The 26,790-nt window shown below is 39.6% G+C and overlaps 1 protein-coding gene and 1 long non-coding RNA gene across 2 annotated transcripts in view; one reads left to right on the forward strand and one right to left on the reverse strand.

Moving 5' to 3' along the window:
• GNL3L (G protein nucleolar 3 like) overlaps window positions 1-5,994 on the reverse strand; it is a 30,936-nt gene extending 24,942 nt beyond the window's left edge. Inside the window, exons 1-2 of the mRNA XM_055438063.2 lie at window positions 5,843-5,994; window positions 3,461-3,528 (exon numbers count right to left, since the gene is read on the reverse strand). Coding sequence (XP_055294038.1) covers window positions 3,461-3,479 — 19 coding nt within the window. The 5' untranslated portion in view covers window positions 3,480-3,528; window positions 5,843-5,994. The remainder of the gene's footprint in view (window positions 1-3,460; window positions 3,529-5,842) is intronic.
• A 77-nt stretch (window positions 5,995-6,071) lies between these two features.
• LOC129564264 (uncharacterized) lies at window positions 6,072-24,969 on the forward strand. The gene is made up of 3 exons (XR_008687460.2): window positions 6,072-6,571; window positions 7,027-7,119; window positions 24,768-24,969. It is a non-coding gene; the product is annotated as an uncharacterized LOC129564264 (long non-coding RNA).
• The last annotated feature ends 1,821 nt before the right edge of the window (window positions 24,970-26,790 follow it).

The following is a 26,790-nucleotide window of genomic DNA, read 5'->3' on the forward strand; positions in this document are numbered from 1 at the left end:
GGAGGCTGAACAACACGCTGCTGAATAACCAACAAATCACAGAAGAAATCAAAAAAGAAATCAAAATATGCATAGAAACGAATGAAAATGAAAACACAACAACCCAAAACCTGTGGGACACTGTAAAAGCAGTGCTAAGGGGAAGGTTCATAGCAATACAGGCATACCTCAAGAAACAAGAGAAAAGTCAAATAAATAACCTAACTCTACACCTAAAGCAACTAGAAGAGGAAGACATTTAGAAACCCAGGGTGAGTAGAAGGAAAGAAATCTTAAAAATTAAGGCAGAAATAAATGCAAAAGAAACAAGAGACCATAACAAAAATCAACAAAGCCAAAAGCTAGTTCTTGGAGAGAGTAAATAAAATTGACAAACCACTAGCCAGACTCATCAAGAAACTAAGGGAGAAAAACCAAGTCAATAAAATTAGAAATGAAAATGGAGAGATCACAACAGACAACACAGAAATACAAAGGATCATAAGTGAGTACTATCAGCAACTAGATGCCAATAAAATGGACAACTTGGAAGAAAGGGACAAATTCTTAGAAAAGTACAACTTTCCAAAACTGAACCAGAAAGAAATAGAAAATCTTAACAGACCCATCGCAAGCATAGAAATTGAAACTATAATCAGAAATCTTCCAGCAAACAAAAGCTCAGGTCCAGACGGCTTCTCAGCTGAATTCTACCAAAAATTTAGAGAAGAGCTAACACCTATCCTACTCTAACTCTTCCAGAAAATTGCAGAGTAAAGAAAACTTCCAAACTCATTCTATGAGGCCACCATCACCCTAATACCAAAACCTGACAAAGATGCCACAAAAAAAGAGAACTACAGGCCAATATCACTGATGAACATAGATGCAAAAATCCTTAACAAAATTCAGAATCCAACAACACATTAAAAAGATCATACATCATGACCAAGTGGGCTTTATCACAGGGATGCAAGGATTCTTCAATATCCGCAAATCAATCAATGTAATACACCACATTAACAAATTGAAAAATAAAAACCTTATGATTATCTCAGTAGATGCAGAGAAAGCCTTTGACAAAATTCAACATCCATTTATGATCAAAACCCTCCAGAAGGCGGGAATAGAAGGAACATTCCTCAACATGATAAAAGCTATATATGACAAACCCACAGCAAACATTATCTTCAAAGGTGAAAAATTGAAAGCATTTCCCCTAAAGTCAGGAACAAGACAAGGGTGCCCACTCTCACTAGAACTATTCAACATAGTTTTGGAAGTTTTGGCCAAAGCAATCAGAGCAGAAAAAGACATAAAAGGAATTCAAATCAGAAAAGAAGTAAAACTCTCACTCTTTGCAGATGACATGATCCTCTACACAGAAAACCCTAAAGACTCTACCAGAGAATTACTAGAGCTAATCAATGAATACAGTAAAGTTGCAGGATATAAGATCAACACACAGAAATCCCTTGCATTCCTATACACTAATAATGAGAAAATAGAAAGAGAAATTAAGGAAACAATTCCATTCACTGTTGCAACAAAAAGAATAAAATACTTAGGAATATATCTACCTAAAGAAACAAAAGACCTGTATATAATAAACTATAAAACACTGGTGAAAGAAATCAGAGAGGACACTGATAGATGGAGAAATATACCGTGTTCCTGGATTGGAAGAATAAATATTGTGAAAATGAGTATATTACCAAAAGTAATTTATAGGTTCAATGCAATCCCTATCAAGCTACCAACAGTATTTTTCACAGAACTAGAACAAATAATTTCACAATTTGTATGGAAATACAAAAAACCTCGAATAGTCAAAGCAATCTTGAGAAAGAAAAATGGAACTGGGGGAATCAACCTGCCAGACTTCAGGCTCTACTAAAAAGCCACAGTCATCAAGACAGTATGGTACTGGTACAATGACAGAAATACAGATCAATGGAACAAAATAGAAAGCCCAGAGATAAATCCATGCACCTATGGACACCTTATCTTTGACAAAGTAGGCAAGAATATTCAATGGAGAAAAGACAATCTCTTTAATAAGTGGTGCTGGGAAAATTGGTCAGCCACCTGTAAAAGAATGAAACTAGAACACTCCCAAACACCATACACAAAAATAAACTCAAAATGGATCAAAGATCTAAATGTAAGACCAGAAACTATAAAACTCCTAGAGGAGAACATAGGCAAAGCACTCTCCGACATAAATTACAGCAGGATCCTCCATGACCCACCTCCCAAAATATTGGCAATAAAAGCAAAAATAAACAAATGGGACCTAATTAAAATTAAAAGCTTCTGCACAGCGAAGGAAACTCAATTCCAGAAAAATAAACGACCCAATCAAAAAATGGGCCAAAGAACTAAACAGACATTTCTCCAAAGAAGACATACAGGTGGCTAACAAACACATGAAAAGATGCTCAACATTACTCATAATCAGAGAAATGCAAATCAAAACCACAATGAGGTACCATTTCATGCCAGTCAGAATGGCTGCTATCCAAAAGTCTACAAGAAATAAATGCTGGAGAGGGTGTGGAGCGAAGGGAACCCTCTTACACTGTTGGTGGGAATGCAAACTAGTACAGCCACTATGGAGAACAGTGTGGAGATTCCTTAAAAAACTGGAAACAGAACTGCCATACGACCCAGCAATCGCACTCCTGGGCATACACACCAAGGAAACCAGAACTGAAAGAGACACATGTACTCTAATGTTCACTGCAGCACTGTTTATAATAGCGAGGACATGGAAGCAACCTAGATGTCCATCTGCAGACAAATGGATAAGAAAGCTGTGGTACCTATACACAACGGAGTATTACTCAGCCATTAAAAAGAATACATTTGAAACAGTTCTAATGAGGTGGATGAAACTGGAGCCTATAATACAGAGTGAAGTAAACCAGAAAGAAAAATACCAATACAGTATACTAACGCATATATATGGAATTTAGAAAGATGATAATGATAACCCTGTATACAAGACAGCAAAAGAGACACAGATGTATAGAACAGTCTTTTGCACTCTGTGGGAGAGGGCAAGGGTGGGATGATTTGGGAGAATGGCATTGAAACATGTATATTATCATACGTGAAACGAATCACCAGTCCAGGTTCGATGCGTGATACAGGATGCTCGGGGCTGGTGCATTGGGATGACCCAGAGAGATGATATGGGGAGGGAGGTGGGAGGGGGGTTCAAGATGGGGAACACATGTAAACCCGGGGTGTATTCATGTCAATGTATGGCAAAACCAATACAGTATTGTAATTAGCCTCCAATTAAAATTTTAAAAAATTAAAAATAAATAAAGTCAGAAGCACATGAATGTAAAAAAAAAGAAAAAAAAAGACAGACTGAATGATCTGGCTTATACTGGGCAATTTTTTAAAGCTGCCTTGAAATACGGTATTTATTAAAGCTTAGGACTGGGAATGAGCAATAAAAGAAACTCACTGTGTCTAAGTTTCATCATGATGACTAACTTGAAAGCAGGTAGATTCAAATATGCAGGCTTTTGTTTCCTGTCGGAATGGGAAAAGAACCAATTTGAAGACAGAGAGGGGAACCACAATGCCACAACTTCCCTTCTAAGCCCCCTGAAGGCAAAATAAAATGTTAAAGAACGTGATAAGGAAGCCCTAACAAATAGAGGAATTTGAGTGAAGGGGTTGTACTGGAGGTGAATATAATTATTAATAATAATATAGGGAAGGTAGGTGTAAACCTCTCTTCCTGGGTGGAGTCAGTGCCTCAATGCATCAGATGGGATCCTGGGTCCTCAATCCTCCACCCTGTAGTGTTATATACCTTAGGTAAGGGACTAGCACTAAACTTCTCTACTCTAAGGGGAGAGGGGTATGGAAGGACAGTCTGTTTCTACACACAGTATTTACTGCATCTCTTTTCCCCAAATAGGGAGTTCTATGTCTCATTTATCCTGGGAGTGAGGTGAGGCGGGGGAGACATATCCTAGGGGGTAAGGGACCTCTGAATAGACCTTTTTTTCTGTATGTCTATGTGGACTGAGGTCAGTGCAAAATCTGGGGGAGAGGGGGAAAAAAATCTGTGCCTGTATATATGGCTGGGGTCTGTTCCTTGGCAGATTCCTTGATTGCAGGGAGAGCAGGATGCCTTTTGTCACTCTACTCCAGGATACAGAGGAACTGGAAAAATTGGCACACTGGCTGTGTGCATCTCTGCTGCATGGAAGAGGAGCACAGGTCTGTACATCTGTGGGGGGGGGGGGCGTTGTCTTGAGTCTTTACCCTGGGGAGGGCCATGGGATGGGACTGATATGCCTACCTCCACTACACGATGACATTAGTTCATTAGTGCCATGCTAACAAAGGGGGGAATTATTCAGCTTTCCATGAAAAGGGCCTGCACCTTGCCTGCAATGGGCTATTCTAGACCTTTCCATGGAGGTGGGAGGGGCATCATCAGCTTATCTTGCATACCTGTTGAAGTCAGCAGTGTGGTAACAATGAAGGAAAAGGACCTCTGGTTCTCTACATGGGGAGGGGGGGATGCAGCTATGAATTCAATGGAATGGCCCTTACACTGGGGGGGGGGGGTTCCAATGTTTGGTTTTTTTTCCTGGATGGAGAGAAAAAAGGTCAGAGCTCCTCTACCTTGGATAAGGGGGAGCCCATATGCACTACACTGTGGGGTGATCAGTGATGTCACTGCCTCTCAATATTGCAAGGCACCTCTCTGCTCCTTTGGGGTCTCTCCTTTCCTACAGGTGGTGATTCTAAATCCTTGGAAGGGCAGGGGAGAAGGAATGATCTGCGTCTACCTAAAAAGAAGACTAAATCTGAGTCCCTCTTCCCCGAGGGACCCAGAAGAGGCAGTTCTCTCTCTTCATTGGTTAAGGGCTGCTGCTGTTTGTTGCGGGGCATTTTTGGTGGGTCAAGCCTTAACAAATTCAGTCAGCCAGCGCCTGGGAAGAAGGTGATCAGGCCTGACTTTCCTCAATGGGGTATATCTGCATGGTTCTCTGTGGGCTGAGGCTTGTGCCTCGAAACACTTAGGGAGGAGTGGTCTAGCACTTCTGCAGGAATGGTCGCAGGGCATTAGTCAATTAGTTACACAGGGCAAGTTAGGGAGCTCTCTAGGTCTTGACGCTAAGGGAATGAGGTACACACAACTGTTTATTAGCTCTACGGTTCTAGTGGTCGGGCGGGGGTGGGGGTAAATACATCAAAGCCTCTGTCATAAGGGAAAAGGTGCGCCGAAGCGGACCTGCCAGTAGAAATCTGCGCAGTTCAGCCTCGTGAGGAGGGAAGATATATCTCTTTACGGGGGAGTGTCGATGTCGCCACACCTTTGGGGTGTCCACGCCCATCTACACTGGGAAAGTGCGGAATGGAGCCTCACTACCCTAAAGGAGGAGGGCACTCCACGCTTCTCCACACAAGCAGGGTCTGTAACTCTCCATAAAGGGTGTCCAGGGGTCTACTGGAGAAGGGAATAGCAACCCACTCCAGTATTCTTGCCTGGAAAATTCCATGGACAGAGGAACCCGGCGGGCTACAGTCCATGGGATCGCAAAGAGTCGGAAACGACTGAGCGACTAACACACACACAGGGGTCTACGCCTATCTAGATAAGGTGGTCCGTGCCCCTCTACTCGCAAGAATGAGTTTGGGCGTATGTCCACGTGCCGAGCAATCCGTGTCTCTCATCCAGGCCCTTCTACCCTGAAAGGAACCTGACTCTTAACCTCTCTGTTCCGGGGCTGAGGGAGCGTCTGGTTTCACCGCAAACAGTTAATCCTTTCCGCGCGGCCGGCTAGGTTAGCTCTCATCACGAAAAAAGAGAGTAGTTTCTTACCTCCACTTCCGGCGGAGCTCTGAAAAGAGAAGACAGCGCAACACTGTTGGCCCAAGGGCTGCGTTCGCGCCGCTAGTCTTCGACTTCCGGATCCCGGTCTCGCCGAGCCGGTTCAGTACTTTGAGCGTCCCCGGGGGCGGAGCTTCGGATTGACGGTTCGCGCCCGCCCGTCCCTTCCCCGCGGCCCCGCTGGCCCCGCCTCCCGGCTGCGCAGTAAGGTAAGGTTATAGCTGAGGGGGAGGCGGGGAAGAGGGAGGGGCAGCGGTTTATCGGCTGGTGTGGCCATATAACCTACTTATAAGCCAAGTTCTTGTCAGCGGGCCTCTGCCTGGGCCTAAATGTGTGTATTCTCGAATCTTAGTGACCAAGCTTTCTCCAGGGCCGCATCAGACAAGGGTGGGGGGTCGGTGTCTTTGTCTACAATGGAAGATGGCGACGGGCAGGGTGTGAGAAAATGGCTGCCTGGGTCACATGTTTTGCAGCGTATACCCACCTGAAATGACTAACTTCTCCCAACAACCATCCCGGCCTGCAGGGTCCCAGACAAACCCTGAGGGAGCCACTCGGAGCTCTTTCTGCATTAGCAAAGATCCACGGCCAGGCCCAGGAACCGGACAACTAGAAGTCTCTCCCACCCTTTTGCTTTCTTCTGCTCCTCCTCCCTCCTTCCCTCAGGTTCCAGAGCGGCATCTGCTGGAGGGAATGGATTTATCTTTGCAGTGGGGGCAGGTGAGGGTTTCTTAAGAAGCCATGTCGGGAAACTCCTGACCTGGCTGGAGAATAAAGTCTCCCCGTAAAAAAAAAGTATTAGTCTGAAAATGTCTTCTTCCTGATAATTTAGTTCCAGTGACGGCTCTTCCTCTAGCCTAAACTTTGGGGTGAGGCCAAGCTTCTCTATCCCAAGGATATGTTCCTGACTCCCTCTGCCTATTCCTACCTCTCACATATACAGGACTCTCTGCCACTACATCCATGGAAGGCATCTAAACTCTTTTCCCTAGAAAAACACAACTCTGGACCCCAAACCAGCCCTAAACACCTTCACCTTCCCCTTTGCATTAGCAGATTCTTTAAGACTTAACTCTTGTCGCTTCTTTGAACTTTCCCAGCTTGGTTAAAAACTCAGAGCACCTTGTTGCATTTATCTCAGTACGGTAATCATTGATGTTGCTCTATCTCCACAGGAGAGAAAATTCCCTGAGACTAGGGGCCTATATCTTTGAGCCCTCTGCAAGACACAGCACAAGACAAGGTGTTAGCAAATATTTGTTAAATGGGTAAGTTTACAGGCCTACATCACAAATCAATGGGAAATGGATATTTTAGTAGATAGCACTGGAAAATTTGCTTACCATAACAAGAAAAAGTAAACTGGATCCCTATTTATTTCCACATGAGATGGTAGAGAATATCTTTGTGACCTAGGATGGTGGGAGGACTTTTTAAACAAAGTCCTAAATGCACAAACATGGAGAAAAACTGTAATGAAGTCTTTGATGGGAATGAAAATTGGTACTACTACTTTAGAAAGCAATTAAGTAATCAGAAAAAAATGAAGTAATCCAAATAGTTGAAGATGGCCCTGGAACCCAGCAAATCTGTTAGAGATGTGCACATATATACATTAAGTCCTAGAAAAATTCTTACACATATACACAAGGAGGCATGTTCAAGAATATTCATTGCAAAATAAAAAATTTTTAAGCAGTAAAAAAAAAAGAGTATTCATTGGAGAACTGTTAGTAATAGAGAAAAAAACTGAACAGTCTAAAAGTTCACCAAGAGGAGAATAAGCCAATAGTTGTACAGCCACACAACAGAGTACTATATACAGCAGTGAAAAAAATCGAAGCAGAGTTGAGTATACCAATCCACATAAATCTCAAAAACATAATGCTGTGATAAAATGCAACTTGTGAAAGGATCTATGAAGTATGAGACCATTTATATGGATTTTTTAAAGCTAGAAAACAATTCACTATATTGTTTATCATATAGATACATAAACAGTATTTTTAAAACAAAGAAATTAAACACCAAATTCAGAATGGTGATTATGTTGACTGAAAAATTTGTCACAAACTGAAAGTAGAGAGTGTTTTATTTGGTAGGGATGTTTAGGACTCCCAGCCCAGGAGGCAGCATCTCAATAGCCCTGAGATTACCTCTGGGGAAGAAAACAAGGGAACAACATGAGAGAGAAATTGACAGGGACTTAGCAACTGTTTCTCTAATATTTTATCTGAGTAATAGATACGTGGTTGTGTGCTGTGTTATACTTCATACTTATTTGTATGCCTGAAGTAGTTCATATTTTTTAAGAAAGACCGTGAGTATCTGTAACAAAATTAATGGTGTCTAAATTGCACTCATCTCACACGCTAGTAAAGTCATGCTCAAAATTCTCCAAGCCAGGCTTCAGCAGTATGTAAACCGTGAACTCCCAGATGTTCAAGCAGGTTTTAGAAAAGGCAGAGGCACCAGAGATCAAATTGCCAACATCCGCTGGATCATGGAGAAAGCAAGAGAGTTTCAGAAAAACATCTATTTCTGCTTCATTGACTATGCCAAAGCCTTTGACTGTGTGGATCACAATAAACTGTGGAACATTCTGAAAGAGATGGGAATCCCAGACCACCTGACCTGCCTCTTGAGAAACCTGTATGCAGGTCAGGAAGCAACTGTTAGAACTGGACATGGAACAACAGACTGGTTCCAAATAGGAAAAGGAGTACGTCAAGGTTGTATATTGTCACCTTGCTTATTTAACTTATATGCAGAGTACATCATGAGGAACACTGGGCTGGAAGAAGCACAAGCTGGAATCAAGATTGCTGGGAGAAATATCAATAACCTCAGATATGCAGATGACACTACCCTTATGGCAGAAAGTGAAGAGGAACTCAAAAGCCTCTTGATGAAAGTGAAAGAGGAGAGTGAAAAGGTTGGCTTGAAGCTCAACATTCAGAAAACAAAGATCATGGCATCTGGTCCCATCACTTCATGGGAAATAGATGGAAAAACAGTGGAAACAGTGTCAGACTTTGTTTTTTTGGGCTCCAAAATCACTGCAGATGCTGATTGCAGCCATGAAATTAAAAGACGCTTGCTCCTTGGAAGGAAAGTTATGACCAACCTTGATAGTATATTAAAAAGCAGAGACATTACTTTGCCAACCAAGGTCCGTCTAGTCAAGGCAATGGTTTTTCCCGTGGTCATGTATGGATGTGAGAGTTGGACTGTGAAGAAGGCTGACCGCCGAAGAATCGATGCTTTTGAACTGTGGTGTTGGAGAAGACTCTTGAGAGTCCCTTATACTGCAAGGAGATCCAACCAGTCCATTCTAAAGGAGATCAATCCTGGATGTTCATTGGAGGGACTGATGCTAAAGCTGAAACTGCAATCCTTTGGCCACCTCATGCGACGAGTTGACTCACTGGAAAAGACTCTGATGCTGGGAAAGGTTGGGGGCGGGAGGAGAAGGGGACAACGGCGAATGAGATGGCTGGATGGCATCACCGACTCTGTGGACATGAGTTTGAGTGAACTCCGGGAGTTGGTGATGGACAGGGAGGCCTGGCGTGCTGTGATTCATGGGGTCGCGGAGAGTCGGACACGACTGAGCGACTGAACTGAACTGAACTGAAATGGTTCTCAAATTTGGCCAGCACCAGAATCACTTGGGAAAGCTTACTAAAATAACAATTGGTGGGCCCCACACCCAGAATTGTGTTTTAGTTAAGTCTGTAGTAAAGCCCAGGAATTTACATTTCTAACAAGTTCTCGATGATGATGATGAAGCTGCTGCTGCAAACCCAGGTACCACATTTTGAGAACTACTGACAGGGAAAATGAAGTTATCAGTGAATTTAGTTTTCTTCATTATGCTTTTCTGTGTTTTCCACGTATTCAGTGAGTATATGTTACTTTAGGGAGAGGTTTTGTTGTTTTTTACATTCTTTTTCATTTCTACTTCCCACTCTTATTTCCCTCATGTAGACAACCATTTTAAACTCTTTTATGCATGTCTTTTTCCTTATATGTGTTCTTGCAAAATAAATGTTGTTTTACATGCATGTATTTCCCCAAAGTTTTCATTTTTCCATTTTTCACAATTGAGAACAGTTGAAAAAGTAGTGCAATGAAAGAGTATCAGTTCAGTTCAGTTCAGTCGCTCAGTCGTGTCCGACTCTCTGCGACCCCATGAATCACAGCACGCCAGGCCTCCCTGTCCATCACCAACTCCCGGAGTTCACTCAAACTCATGTCCACAGAGTCGGTGATGCCATCCATCCATCTCATTCTCGGTCGTCCCCTTCTCCTCCCGCCTCCAGCCTTTCCCAGCATCAGAGTCTCTTCCAGTGAGTCAACTCATTGCATGAGGTGGCCAAAGTATTGCAGTTTTAGCTTTAGCATCAGCCCTTCCAATGAACACCCAGGATTGATCTCCCTTAGAATGGACTGGTTGGATCTCCTTGCAGTCCAAGGGACTCTCAAGAGTCTTCTCCAACACCACAGTTCAAAAGCATCAATTCTTCGGCGATCAGCTTTCTTCACAGTCCAACTCTCACATCCATACACGACCACGGGAAAAACCATAGCCTTGACTAGACGTACCTTTGTTGGCAAAATAATGTCTCTGCTTTTTAATATACTATCAAGGTTGGTCATAACTTTCCTTCCAAGGAGTAAGCGTCTTTTAATTTCATGGCTGCAATCAGCATCTGCAGTGATTTTGGAGCCCCCCAAAATAAAGTCTGACACTGTTTCCACTGTTTTCCCATCTATTTCCCATGAAGTGATGGGACCAGATGCCATGATCTTTGTTTTCTGAATGTTGAGCTTCAAGCCAACCTTTTCACTCTCCTCTTTCACTTTCATCAAGAGGCTTTTGAGTTCCTCTTCACTTTCTGCCATAAGGGTAGTGTCATCTGCATATCTGAGGTTATTGATATTTCTCCCAGCAATCTTGATTCCAGCTGGTGCTTCTTCCAGCCCAGCATTCCTCATGATGTACTCTGCATATAAGTTAAATAAGCAAGGTGACAATATACAGCCTTGACGTACTCCTTTTCCTATTTGGAACCAGTCTGTTGTTCCATGTACAGTTCTGACTATTGCTTCCTGACCTGCATACAGGTTTCTTTTGCCAGATTTGCTCTACTTTTCTTTATATGTGTATGTGTACATTTTCTTGCAGGCAGTATAACACCTCCTCACCCCTAAAAACTTCAGCACATATCTTGTAGAATAAGGACATTTTTCTACATAACTGCAGTACCATTATCACACCTAAGAAAACTTACTAATTCCATAATATCATAAATGATACCCTATATTGAGATTTTCCAGTTAAGCCCAAAATGTTCTTCAGTTCAGTTCAGTCGCTCAGTCGTGTCCGACTCTTTGTGACCCCATGGACTGCAGCATGCCAGGCCTCCCTGTCCATCACTAACTCCCAGAGTTCACTCAAACTCATGTACATCGTATCAGTGATGCCATCCAACAATCTCATCCTCTTACCATGCCCTTCTCCTCCTGCCTTCAATTTTTCCCAGCATCATGGTCTTCTCAAATAAGTCGGTACTTCACATCAAGTGGCCAAAGTATTGGAGTTTCACCTTCAGCCTCAGTCCTTCCAATGAATATTCAGGACTGATTTCCTTTAAGATGGACTGGTTGGATCTCCTTGCAGTCCAAGGGACTCTCAAGAATCTTCTCCAACACCACAGTTCAAAAGCATCAGTTCTTTGGCGCTCATTCTTCATAGTCCAACTATAGACAGACCTTTGTTGGTAAAGTAATGTCTCTGCTTTTTCGTATGCTGTCTAGGATGGTCATAGCTTTTCTTCCAAGGAGCAAGCGTCTTTTAATTTCATGGCTGCAGTCACCATCTGCAGTGATTTTGGAGCCCCCAAAAATAAAGTCTTTCACTGTTTCCACTGTTTCCCCATCTATTTGCCATGAAGTGATAGGACTTGATGCCATGATCTTAGTTTTCTGAATGTTGAGTTTTAAGCCAACTTTTTCACTCTCCTCTTTCGCTTTCATCAGGAGGCTCTTTAGTACTTCGCTTTCTGCCATAAGGGTGGTGTCATTTGCGTATCTGAGGTTATTGATATTTTTCCTGGCAATCTTGATTCTAGCTTGTGCTTCACCAGCCTTGCATTTCGCATGATGAACTCTGCATATAAGTTAAATAAGCAAGATGACAATATACAGCCTTAACGTACTCCTTTCCAGATTTGGAGCCAGTCTGTTGTGCCATGTCCAGTTCTAACTGTTGCATCCTGACCTGCATACAGACTTCTCAGGAGGCAGGTCAAGTGGTCTGGAATTCCCAACTCTTTAAGAATTTTCCACAGTTTGTTATGGTCCACACAGTCAAAGGCTTTGGTGTAATCAATAAAGCCAAAGTAGATGTTTTTCTGGAACTCGCTTGCTTTTTTGATCATCCAGTGGATGTTGGCAATTTGATCTCTGGTTCCTCTGCCTTTTCTAAATCCAGCTTGAACATCTGGCAGTTCTTGGTTCACATACTGTTGAAGCCTGGCTTGGAGAATTTTGAGTATTACTTTGCTAGTGTGTGAAATGAATGCAATTGTGCAGTAGTCTGAGCATTCTTTGGCATTGCCTTTCTTTGAGATTGGAATGAAAACTGACCTTTTCCAGTCCTGTCGCTACTGCTGAGTTTTCCAGATTTGCTGGCATAGTGAGTGCAGCACTTTCACAGCATCATCTTTTAGGATTTGAAATAGCTCAACTGCAATTCCATCACCTCCACTAGCTTTGTTCTTAGTGATGCTTGCTAAGTCTCACTTGACTTCGCATTCCAGGATGTCTGGCTCTAGGTGAGTGATCACACCATCATGATTATCTGGGCCATGAAGATCTTTTTTGTTTAGTTCGTCTGTGTATTCTTGCCACCTCTTCTTAATATCTTCTGCTTCTGTTAGCTCCATACCATTTCTGTCCTTTATTGTGCCCATCTTTGCATGAAATGTTCACTTGGTATCTCTAATTTTCTTGACGACATCCCTAGTCTTTCACATTCTATTGTTTTCCTTTGTTTCTTTGCATTGATCACTGAGGAAGGCTTTCATTTTTTTTTTTTGGAGTCCTCCACCAACCCTGAATTTTATTCATGAAAATCCATTTCACAATACCAGTGATATTTAAGACATCTTTCAGATGTTTATGAAAAAATAGGGTCAGAGAACTAAGTTACCTATGAGCACTTATGTGGCCACTGCTGAGTTTTCCAGATTCACAGCATATTGAGTGCAGCACTTTCACAGCATCATCTTTTAGGATTTGAAATAGCTCATCTGGAATTCTATCACCTCCACTAGCTTTGTTCGTAGTGATACTTCCTAAGGCCCACTTGACTTTGCATTCCAGGATGTCTGGCTCTAGGGGAGTCATCACACCATCATGGTTATCTGGGACATGAAGATCTTTTTTGTATAGTTCTTCTGTGTATTCTTGCCACCTCTTATTTTTTTAATTAATTTATTTATTTTAATTGGAGGCTAATTATATTATTGTAGTGGTTTTTGCCATACATTGACATGAATCAGCCATGGGTGTACATGTGTTCCCCATCCTGAAACCCCTCCCACCTCCCTCCCCATCTGATCCCTCAGAGTCATCCCAGTGCACCAGCCCTGAGCATTCTGTCTCATGCATTGAACCTGGATTGGCGATCTGTTTCACATATGATAATATACATGTTTCAATGCTGTTCTCTCAAATCATCACACCCTCGCCTTCTCCCACAGAGTACAGAAGTCTGTTCTTTACATCTGTGTCTCTTTTGCTGTCTCGCATATAGGGTCATCGTTACCATCTTTCTAAATTCCATATATATGTGTTAATATACTGTATTGGTGTTTTTCTCTCTGACTTACTTCACTCTGTATGATAGGCTCCAGTTTCATCCACCTCATTAGAACTGATTCAAATGCATTCTTTTTAATAGCTTAGTAATATTCCATTGTGTATATGTACCACAACTTTCTTATCCATTCGTCTGCCAATGGACATCTCTCCTTGCTATTCTTTGGAACTCTGTATTCAAATGGGTGTATCTTTCCTTTTATCCTTTGCTTTTCACTTCTCTTCTTTTCTTAGATATTTGTAAGGCCTCATCAGACAACCATTTTGCCTTTTTGCATTTCTTTTTCTTGGGAATGGTCTTGATTGCTGCCTCCTGTACAGTGTCCAGAACCTCCATCCATAGTTCTTCAGGCACTCTATTAGATCTAATCCCTTGATTAGATCTATTTCTCACTTCCACTGTATAATCATAAGGGATTTGATTTAGGTCATACCTGAATGGTTTAGTGGTTTTCCCTACTTTCTTCAATTTAAGTCTGAATTTGGCAATAAGGAGTTCTTGATCTGAGCCACAGTCAGCTCCCAGTCTTGTTTTTGCTGACTGTATAGAGCTTCTCCATCTCTGATTTTTTTGATCCCAGTATCTAATCAAGGTTTGTGCATTACATTTGGTTATTGTAACACTTTAGCCTCTTTTAATCTAGAATAGTACCCCTATAGTTTGTGTGCATTTGATATTACACTGATAACTTTTCAAAAGTTCAGGCCAGTTTCTTACAGAGTGTCCCACAGAATATCTGGATTCACCTCTTTCCACATGATTAGATTCAGGTTAAATAATTTCAGCAATAACAGTACATAGATGGTCTCATTTACTTCATATTGTATCTTCTCAGGAGCACATAACATCAGGTTGTCCCACTGTGGAGAATGCTGTCTATGTATTTTTGTTTTATATAAATGGCATTTCTTTCTGTTTCTTACTTTCTTTCATTCAACCTTTTGTTTTTAAAGTATCCATATTGCTGTATATACATCTAGTGCAATTAGAAACTGTTCATGCTAACCACTGCTCATGCTAATACAATTAGAAACTGCTCCTGTTTCCCTCATAACTCAGTTGGTAAAGAATCTGCTTGTAATTCAGGAGACTTTGGTTCAATCCCTGGATTGGGAAGATCCCCTGGAGAAGGAAATGGCAACCCACTCCAGTATTCTTGCTTTTCTTGCTTGGAGAATCTCATAAACAGAGGAGCCTGGCAGACTACAGTCCATGGGGTTGAAAGAGTTGGACATGACTTTGAAACTAAACCACCACCATCATGCTAACCACAGTGTGCCTTCACATTTTTCTTGAATATTACCCCAATGATGGACAGCAAGATTGCTTCCCGCTCCATGACACCACAAATAATACTGTGATTCACATCTTTATACGTGTCTCCTTATTGGCCTGTGTAAGAATTTCTTTTGAAATATATACTCAGGAACAGAATGATTGCATCATAGTGTGCATATTCTTAGTTTAACTAAGAATACCAATACTACTAAATGTTTCTCTGGGATGGCTACACCAGTCCAGTTTTACCATCAGTGTACAAAGATTCCTGGACCCCTCCATCCTCACTGACACTTGACATTTTCCAGCTTTCTAGTTATATCTTACCTTGTTTTAGTTTACATTTCTCTGATTACTAATTAATTTGGGGGTGGCTACTGTTGAGCACCTTGTGGGATCTTAGTTTCTGGCCAGGGGTTGAACCTGCACCCTCAGCGGTGAAAGTAGAGAATCCTCACCACTATACTACTGGGGAATTCCCACTAATTAGTTTTTGAGCATCCCTTTAGATGTATGTTAAATACTTCTGTAAATTGCCTGCTTGTATTGTTGGCCCATTTTTCTATTAGGGTTCCTTTCTTTCCTGTTGATCTGCTAGAGTTCCATATATAGTCTAGCTATTAGTCCTCTGTCAGTTTCAGGGGACTAATATTCTTCCCTTGTTTTAACTTTGCCCATAATAGCCATCTTTGAACAGAAACTGTTAATTTTACTTTAATCAAATTCATCACATTTTTGCTTTATGGTTTGGGGTTTGGGGAGTACTTAAAAAGTAGTTCCCTCCTCCTAAGTTACAAAGACATTCTCTTGTTTTTTTTCTGTTAACTTTATAGTTTTACCTTTCACGGTTTTAATCCATTTAGAATCCATCTCATATGTGGTGACAGGTAGGTATGCAATTTTATTTTTTCCACTAGCAACATTTCCCACCAACAAATACTAAGCAGCCCTTCCTTTTCTACTGATTTGCCATACCACCTTTTTCATATATTATGAAATGTACACAAATAGATTGTTTCTGTTCTTGTACTAATGCCACCTTGTTTTTAACATTTTATAATGTATCTTAAATCTGATAGGGCAAGTCCCTCCTCTTTAGTCTTCTTTTGGGTTGTCTTAACTATCCACATAAATTTTAAAAAGAGTTTATTGAGCTCTTCAAAAAATCAACTGTAATATTTATTAGGATTGCACTAAATTTATAGATTAATTTAGGGGAGTTGACACCATCAAAATATTTACTCGTCCCATCCAAGAGTATGGAATGTTCTCATTTGTTCAGTTCACCTTTTAGCTGTGCTCTTTATTAAGAGTTTAAAGTTTTTTCTTTGGAATTGTTATGTATTTTACTAATTTAATTTCTAGTAGCTTTATCCCCTGGTTTTTCTTACTATTGGGAATATTTTTATTTCTTTTTGAATAGATAATGTACATGCATTTTGAAAGCAAACTTATATAAAAAGTATATTTGAGGATTGTCACTTAACGTTTCTCCATTCTACCCAGTTGCCACCATACACACTGCCCACAGTTACCAGTTTTTTTTTATTCTTCCAGTGTTTCTTTATGCACTTACAAACAAGTATAAATGTATATCCTGTTCCATCTCCCTCTTTCTTACACAAAAGTTAACATACTATATATATATATAGTTATACATGTTGCTTTTTTCACTTGATACACCCTGCAGGTCCTTACATATCAGAGCATTAGAAAGTTTCCAGTACATAGATACTATATGGAAGTGCAAAGATAGAGTACTTCCTCAAACTGTTACATTATGTGGATGTATAATAGTTCATTTAATGACTGCAATATCCTACTTACAGATGTTCAGGGTGTTTTCAGTCCTTTGGTATTACAAATGGTGCCGTGATGAATAGACATTTCATGTGTATGCAGATATATATCCATAGAATTAGCTGTAAGAATCACATTTATAACTTTGCCAAAATTTCCCTCCATAGGTATACCATTTTGCACTTACCATTCATATATGAGTTTATTTTTCACCACAACCTCACTCAGAAGTGTATATTATTAAAGATTTTCAAGTTTTTGAAAATGTGATAGGTTAGAAATGGTATCTCACTGTAGTTTTAATTTATATTTATCTTATAATGAGTGACATTGAGCATCTTTTCATATGTTTACAGGTCATTTTTGTCTTTTTCTGTGAGTTGTCCTTTTATATGCTCTGTTTTTTCTGTTGGGTTATTCGCCTTTCCTTGATTTCTACAAGCTTATTAAATTAGAGAGGTTAGACTTTTGTGAATGATATCAGTTGACAATATATTTTTCCCTGTTTGTTGTTCTTTTGATTTTTCCATTGTATTTTTTCCAAGCAAAGTTTACTTTATTTTTATGTAAACAAATTTATCCATGTTTTCTTTTATGGATTCTAGATTTTGATTTGTACTTCTGAGATAGATTGGATTAATGACTCCAATTTTTCATGTGCCTCCATATCCTTTGGTAGTACTCTCCCATACTGACTGAGTTTGGCCGTACAGCTTACTTCAACCAACAGAATAGTAGTAAACTTGATATAAGCAGAGACCTGAGAAAGCTCTTGCATATTCTTCTTTCTCTCTTAGACCCCCGACCACTGCTACAAAAACATACCCAGGCTAGCCTACTACAGTGAGGGACATTTAGAAATGAGCCTGGGCCTCCCAGCCAAGGCATCCTATAGCAACCAACCTCTAGCCAAGCCACCAACTTAATGCAAACACATGAACTAGCAGTGACATCAACAGAGCCTGACCCAGAGCACAGAACCTCTCAGCTGACCATAGACTTAGATACCATAGTTTGGGTATCTAAATATTCATTTTGGTTTTTTACAGAGAATTATTGTGGCAATAGTCCCCCATCATTATTCTTCCTTTTCAGAGATATCCTGGTTGTGCTTGTTTGTTATTTTTCCATTTGAACTCTAAAATCAGCTTGTCTAGTTTCAGAGAAAGAAAAAATGGTATTTTTAGTTCGCTTATACTAAATTTAGAAATTAACTTTATATCTTTATAATTTTTAGTCTTAAGAAAATGGGGTGCCTTTCTATTTGTTCCTGCCTGTTCTGTTTGTTCAGAGTGTTATAAATGTTTTCTCTTGAAGCTTTTAAACATTTCTTGATAAGTTTGTTTTTAGGTAGACTGAATGTTTGTGTTTGCCCCCATCCTCCGAATTTATATGTTGAAACCTAAGATGATACTGTTTGGAGGTAGGACCTTTAGCAGGTGATTAGATCATGAGATTAGAGCCCTCATGAATGAGGCTCGTGCCCTTATAAAAGATACCCAAGAGAACTCCCTTGCCACTCTTGCCATGTGAGGACACAGTGAGAAGACCTGGAATGTACCAGGTCTTCTATGTACCAGGAATCAGGCCCTCACCAGACATAAAAATCTATGAGTGCCTTCATCTTGGACTTCCCAGCCTCCAGAACTGTGAATAATAAGTTTTGGTTGTCTTATAGTCTGAGTCTGTGGTGTTTTGTTATAGCAACCCCAACAGACCAAGACAATATTGTGTCTTTTTGTTGTTATGATAAATGGACTTCTCTTCTGTACATTGTCTAAACCTAATGATTCCTATAATTAATTTTACATCCTGCTACCTTGCTGAGTTCTCTTGTTAGTAATTGTTTTCTATTGATTCGCTTGGGTTTTCTGACTATACAGTCTTATCTATAAGTAATGACAGCTTTACTTCCTCCATTCCAATTGTAATTTCTTTCTCTTTTCTACTCACAGTGCTTCTGCTACCTTAACTATAATGTTAATTTGTAATGGAGAGAGTAGATACCCTTGTGATTTTAGCATATAAACACTGCTAGTGTTTGCCCAGTTAAGTGAAGTGCATTTGGGGAGATGTATATAAATACATATACATACATATACAAATATAAATATGTATACATACACATAATTATATTAAGGGAGAAACCATATATTCCTCTTCTGCTGAATTCTTTTAATAAAGAATGGGTATTGAATTGTGTCACATGGTTCTCTTGGATCTCTGAAAAGGATGATATGATTTTTCTCCTTAGATTCACAATGTTAGATTATATTAATGATTTGAATGATATTGAATGATTTTTGGAATAAACTCCACATAATCGTGGATCCTATTTGCTAATATTTTATTTAGGGTTTGTATCAATATACATAAGTAAAAATTGCTCTTTATCATTTTCTTTTTCTTGTTAGATCTTGGTATCAATGTTATACTCACTTCATAAAAGGAATTTGAAAGTGTTCCACTTTTGTCTAGGCTCAGAAAAATAAGAACAGCATCAAATCATCTGCTTTTCAGTGTTAGTAGTCTTCCCCTGTGAAATTATAATGGCCCAGTGCTTTTGGAGGAAAGTAGCTTTTCATAACTTTTTCTGTTTCTTTCATGGAAATTGGTCTATATGAACTTTGCTCTTCTAGAGTTTTGGTAAATTATGTTTTCCTAGGATGTTTTCCATTCCTTCAAGGTCTTTAAAATGATTTGAATAGAGTTGTATGAGTAATCCTTTAAAATGTGTAAAATGTCCTCATACTGTGGTTATGTCCAACTTTTCATTTCCTGGTTTGTATTTGTGCTTTCTTCTTTTCTTGATTATTATTTATGGCTTATATATTTCTTTTTCACAGAATTAGTTCATCTGTTTATGTATTACTTCTACTGTTGTTGTTCAGTTGCTAGGTCATGTCCAGTTCTTTGCAACCCCATAGACTGCAGCACACCAGGCTTCCCTGTCTTTCACTATGTCCCAGAGTTTGCTCAAATTCATGTCTATTGAGTCAGTAATGCTATCTAATCATCTCATCCTGTGCTTCCCTCTTTTCCTTTTGCCTTCAATCTTTCCCAGCATCAGGGTCTTTTCCAATGCGTCAGTTCTTTGCATCAGGTGGCCAAAGTATTGGAATTTCAGCTTCAGCATCAGTCCTTCCACTGAATATTCAGGATTGATTTCCTTTAGGATTGACTGGTTTGTTCTCCTTGCAGTCCACAGAACTCTCAGGAGTCTTCACCAGCACCGAAATTCAAAAGCATCAATTCTTCCGCATTCAGTGGTCAAACTCTCAAACATCCATATATGACTACTGGAAAAACCATAGCTTTGACTATATGGACCTTTGTCAGTAAAGTGATGTCTTTGCTTTAATATATTTATTTATTTATTTGGCTTCACCGGGTCTTAGTTGTGTCACATAGGATCTTTACTTATGGCATGTGGGATCTAGTTCCCTGACCAGGGATCGAACCCAGCACTGGAGTGTGGAGTCTTAGCCATGGGACCAACAGGGAAGTCCCAAAGTCTTTGCTTTTTATTTTTATTTTTTTAGTCTTTGCTTTTTAATATGCCATCTAGGTTTCTCATATCTTTCCTTCAAGGAGCAAGTTTCTTTTAACTTCATGGCTATAATCACTGTCCACAGTGATATTGGAGCCCAAGAAAATAAAATCTGTCACTGCTTCCACTTTTTCCCCTTCTATTTGTCATGAAGTGATGGGACCAGATGCCATGATCTTAGATTTTTGAGCGTTGAGTTTTAAGCCAGCTTTTTCATTCTCCTCTTCCATCCTAATCAAGAGGCTCTTTAGTTCCTCTTCACTCTCTGTCATTAGAGTGGTATCCTCTGAATATCTGAAGTTGTTGAAATTTTTCCCAGCAATCTTGATTGCAGCTTGTGATTCATCCAGCCCAGTATTTCACACGATGTAATCTGCACAGAAGTTAAATAAATAGCATGAGAATATACAGCCTGGTCATACTCCTTTCCCAATTTTGAACCAGTCCATTGTTTTACATAAGTTTCTAAGTATTGCTTCTTGACTCACGTACAGGTTTCTCAGGAGACAGGTAAGGTGGTCTGGTACTCCCATCTCTTTAAGAATTTTCCACAGTTGGTTGGATGTCTCTTGTGTTGTTGGAAAAGGGTGTTTGCTATAACCAGCATATTTTCTTGACAAAACTGTTAGCCTTTGCCCTGCTTCATTTTGTACTCCAAGGCCAAACTTGCCTGTTACTCTGGGTATCTCTTGACTTCCTCCATTTGCATTCTAATCCCCTGTGATGAAAAGGGCATCTTTTTTGGTGTTAGTTGTAGAAGGTGCTGTAGGGCTTCATAAAAGTGGTCAACTTCAGCTTTTTTGGCTTTAGTGGTTGGGGCATAGGCTTGGATTACTGTGATGCTTAATGGTTTGCCTTGGAAACAAACCAAGATCATTCTGTCATTTTTGAGATTGCACCCAAGTACTGCATTTTGGACTATTGTTGACTATGAGGGCTACTCCATTTCTTCTAAGGGATTCTTAGCCATGGTAGTAGATATAATGGTCATCTGAATTAAATTCACCTGTTCCCATCCACTTTAGTTCACTGATTCCTAAGATGTCAGTGTTCACTCTTGCCATCTTTGTCTTTGTCTGACCACTTCCAGTTTACCTTGATTCATGGACCTAACATTCCAGGTTCCTATTCAGTATTGTTCTTTAAGCATCAGACTTTACTTTCACCACCAGACACATCCACAACTGAGTGCCACTTCATTCTTTCTGGAGCTATTAGTAATTGCCCTCTGTTCATTCTCAGTAGCATATTGGACACCTGCCAACCTGGGGAGCTCATCTTCCGGTGTCATATCTTTTTGCCTTTTCATACTGTTCATGGGATTCTAGTGGCAAGAATACTAGAGTGGTTTGCCATTCCCTCCTCCAGTGGACCATGTTTTGTCATAACTCTCCACTGACTCATCTGTCTTGGGTGGCCATGCACAGCATGGCTCGTAGCTTCATTGCATTAACACAAGCCCCTTTGCCACAACAAGGCAATGATCCATGAAGGAGCATTCTACTGTTATCTGTTTTCTAACTCCTTTATTTGAATTTTTTTTGTTGTTAATTCTTTCCTTCTGTTCCCCTTAAATTTATTTTCTTTCACTGATTTTCTGAGTTGAGGGCTTATTCATTTAATTTTTTCCCTGTTTTTAATACAAATATTTTGAGGCAATGTACTTTTCTGTGACTGCTGCTTTATCTGTATCCATTGATTCTGATATGTAATGTTTTCATTATCATTATTGTCCAGAAATTCAGCAGTTTTGGTTTGAGTTTGCCCTTTGGCTCAAGAATTGTTTGACAGAGAAGTTTTATATGTTTAGATGGAAGATTTTACATTGATTTCTTATTTTATCCAGTTGTGACCAAAGAATTTTATCAATATTAGTTCTACCTTTTAGAATTTACTGAGATTTCCTTCTTGGCCTAATATTGATTTTGTTTATGTTTTCTATATTCTTACTGGGCTTTTGTTGTTGTTATTTTATTTCATTGATCTGTCCTGGAATGGGAAAGGTGAGTTAAATTTCTCCTGTTTTTAGAGTGTTTCAATCTATTACCTATTTCTCCTTGTCTCTCTTAATATTTCAGCTTTGTGAAAGTTGCTGTGTTATTTGACACAAAAATAGTCATAACTTTATATTTTCATTGTTGTTTCAATTAATGTTTTTGTAATAATCTTTTTATTTTAGAATAATTTTAATTTTATAGAACCCTTCATCTAGTTGCCCCTCATGTTAATATCTTATATGACTACATTTGTCAAAACTAAGAAATTGGCATTTGTATACTGCTATTAACTAAACTCCTGACTTTATTCAGATTTCACCAGTTTTTCCATTCATGTCCTTTTTCTGTTCCAAGGTCCAAACCAAAATCCCACATTGCATTTAGTCATCATATCTCCTCCAAACTGTGGACAGTTCCTCAGTCTTTTCATGACCTTGACAGTCAATTAATACCTTTTATTTCGAGTTCCTAACTTGTTTGATAATTAATATTGCAACCTCTGCTTTCTTTATTTGCATTTGACTAGTATACCTTTGCCCTTCTTGTGTTTTTAACCTTTCTGAATCAATTTCTTTTAGTTGACTCTCTTGAATATAGTAGTTGGATTTTGCTTAGTGATCCAATAGAAAAATGTTTTTCTTTAAATATGTAATCTAAGATCATTTATTTTTATTGATGCAAAAGGTGTTTGATGTTAATATTGTCACATTATTTTATTTTCTTTTTTTAGCTATATTTTTGTATATTAAAAGCATGTTCTAGGCAGTCACAGGTTTACTTCTGTTCATTATAGATTAATTTGTGCGTTCTAGAATTTTATATAAATGGAATCATGATCTATGTACTCTTTATTGTCTGGCTCCTTTTACTCAGTGTAATTATTTTTAATTCATCTATGTTATTTCTGTATAAATAGTTAATTTCTTTTTATTGTTGAGTAGTGTTCCATCATATGGACATCGCACAATTGTTTTATCCATTCATCTGAATGGACATTTAGGTTGTTTTTGTTTGACAAACTTTTTGCAAATATTACAAATTTTTAAAAAGCATATTACTTATATAGTCTGTTTTGATTTTTTTTCAGTTGTCCTGATATTTAGAGAAGTTTATATTTTGGTTTCATGATTGTTGTTGTTCAGTCACTAAGTCATGTCCCACTCTTTGTGACCCCATGGACTGCAACACACCAAGCTTCCCTGTCCTTCACTATCTCCCAGAGTTTGCTCCATTGAGTTGGTGATGCTGTCCAACTATTTCATCCTCCGTCTCCCCCTTCTCCTCCTGCCCTCAATCTTTCCCAGCATCAGGGTCCCTTCCAATGAGTCATTTCTTTGCATCAGGTGACCGAAGTATTAGAGCTTCAGTTTCAGCATCAGTCCTTCCACTGAATATTCAGGGTTGATTTCCTTTAGGATTGACTGGTTTGATTTCCTTGCAGTCCAAGGGACTCTTAAGAGTCTTCTCCAGCACCAGAGTTTGAAAGCATCAATTCTTGAGCATTCAGCCCTCTTGATGGTCCAACTCTCACATCCATACATGACTACTGGAAAAAAACCATAGCTTTGACTGTATGCACCTTTGTCAGCAAAGCGATGTTTCTGCTTTTTAATATGCTTTCTAGGTTTGTCATGGGACTTCCCTGATGGCTCAGATGGTAAAGTGTCTGCCTACAATGCAGGAGACCCAGGTTCAATCCCTGGGTCGGGAAGATCTCCTGGAGAAGGAAATGGTAACCCACTCCAGTATACTTGTCTGGAAAATCCCGTGGACAGAAGAGCCCGGTAGGCTACAGTCCCTGGGGTCACAAAGAGTTGGACATGACTCAGCGACTTTTTTCTTCTTCTTCTTCTAGGTTTGTCATAGCTTTTCTTTCAAGGAGCAAGTATCTTTTCATTTCACGGCTGCAGTCACTGTCCACCGTGATTAATTTTAGTCTAGTGATTAATTTTAGGTATCTTTTGTTACTTTCTTCTAATTGTCTATTGCTAGTGTAAAGAAATGTTATTGAGTTTTATAAGTTGATTTATTTTAAATAGCAAGACCTTTAAAACATGATTTATTTTAATTTTTGGCTAAGTTGCTGTGTGCGGACTTTTCTCTAGTTGTGGCAAGTGGGGGCTACTCTCTAGTTGTGGGGTGCAGTCTTCTTAATGCAGTGGCTTCTCTTGTGGAGCACCAGCTCTAGAGTACAAGCTCAGTAGCTATACAGCACGGGCTTAGTTGCCCCATGGCATGTGGAATCTTCCCGCATCAGGGATCAAACCTATGTCCCCTGCATTGGCAGGCAGTTTCTTAACCACTGGACCACCAGGTAAGTCCTGTAAGTTGATTTTGCTGAACTCTTTTTAATTCTAATAGTATGTCAATTGAATCTGTTGGTTTTATCTCTTCTAATAGGGCTTCCCTGGTGGCTCAGAGGTTAAAGCGTCTGCCTCCAATGCGGGAGACCCGGGTTCGATCCCTGGGTTGGGAAGATCTCCTGGAGAAGGAAATGGTAACCCACTCCAGTATTCTTGCCTGGAGAATCCCATGGACGGAGAAGCCTGGTAGGCTACAATCCACGGGGTCGCAAAGAGTCGGACACGACTGAGCGACTGAACGGAACGGAATCCTTACAATTCTCATTTCTTTTTCTCCCTTAGTAGTATTAAGCAAGACTTCCCATTCTATGTTAAACAGTACTTGGTGAAAATAAGTATCTATATTATTCTTAATCTTCAAGGTAATGCATCTTGCTGCTGCTGCTGCTAAGTCACTTCAGTCGTGTCCGACTCTGTGTATCTTAAGTTTCTCCATTTACTGCAAAATATGATGTAGGGTTTTGGTATGTAACCTTCACAAGTTAAGAAATTTACATTCTATTCATATTCTTTTAAAGAGTTTTCACCATAAGTAGGAATGTAACATACTTTTTCTGTGTTAATTGAGATAATCATATGACTATTCTCCTTTAGTCTATTCACATGGTAAATTACATTGATAGATTTTCTGAGGTTGAATGTATTCTCCTTGCATTCTTAAAATAAAATCCACTTGAATTGTCATGTATGTTTTAACATACTGTTTAATTAGATAAGCTAATATTTTGTTTAAGACTTGTACATCTATATTCATAAGTGAAATGAGCCTATGGAGTTCTTTTATTGTCTTTATCTGGTTTTAAAATCAATATTTCAAGATTTTCCTAGACAAATAAAATGAGTTAGGCAGCTTTCTCTCCTTTTCTATTTTCTCGAATAACTTGTGTAAGAAGATAAATAACTCTTGAGAATCCAGCACACTATACCTGTAAATCCATCTGGGCCTGGATTTGGAGGAAAGGGAGGTCCCTACCTACCCTTTCAATTTCACTAATGCCTAGTGGCCTTTTCAAGTTCTCTACCTTCTATGCCATTTTTATCATTTTACATTTTCTAGAAAAAAACTTTACCTAGATCTTTCCAGTTATTTGTCTAGTACCTGGCGGTGCCTTCACAGAGAGGGGCACAAGAGGAGAAACATGTCTGTCTTTTCGGGGCAGAGGAAGTTTGACTACCTCTGCATTTTCAGCAGATAAATGGCTATATGTGATTCTCTGTTGCTTTGGATATTTGTGATTATATAATGAATATGTACACTTCTTTAAAGGTGTGTTTTCTTACAAGATGCTGTTTCTGTTTATATTAAAATGTCAGGCTGAAAATGAATAATTTTTCAAAAATTTTTTTGGGTAGTTATTTTTCTGTATCTGTTTGCATGGGTCCATGAACTGTGATGGCGGTATTTCCATGGGTCTCTAATATCCCTGTGTACATCTGCATCTCTGCCAGCTGGTAATTCATTCTGTGTGTTTTTCCATGTGTTTGAGTATCTGTAACTGTGAGGGTTCATCATTCTATGTGTATCTTTTTGTCTCTATACATGCCTGCGGGTGGGGGATTATGTATGCATCTCTCTATTTTACTGTAGAAATATATGCATGCAGTGCACATGCTACGTGGCAAGTTCAGACTCTCCAAGTCTGGAAGAAACATTACAACAGGAAATGCTCTGGATTCCAGCTTCCGGATGGAATTTCACTCAGAAAAATACCCCTTCCTGGTCCTCCCAATAACTGCAGCATTCTTTGTCTTTCTTGAAGAGACTGAGTTGAGGAGCTTTATGCTAACCTTGACCTCAGAGGCAGTGTCTTTCAGGAGGATCTGGCAGAGCCATGAAATTCCACACCCTGCCACTTGCCTCTTGCCAGGCCTACTTCTTCCTCCTAAACCCTTTTATAGCTCCACATTATCTACCAGACCAATTCTGATCTAAATTTTCCAGAGATGCCAGAAGAAGACACACAGAGATGAGGAGAAAGAAACAGAATAAGGTTTTTAAAACAAATACATAAATAAAAATAGATGTGGGAACAAGGGGTAGAGAAATGAGAACAGGAGGC

Source organism: Moschus berezovskii, chromosome X (assembly GCF_049115385.1).
Source record: "Moschus berezovskii isolate FMDL1 chromosome X, NW_MosBer_1.0, whole genome shotgun sequence".
NCBI classification, from domain to species: Eukaryota; Metazoa; Chordata; class Mammalia; order Artiodactyla; family Moschidae; genus Moschus; species Moschus berezovskii.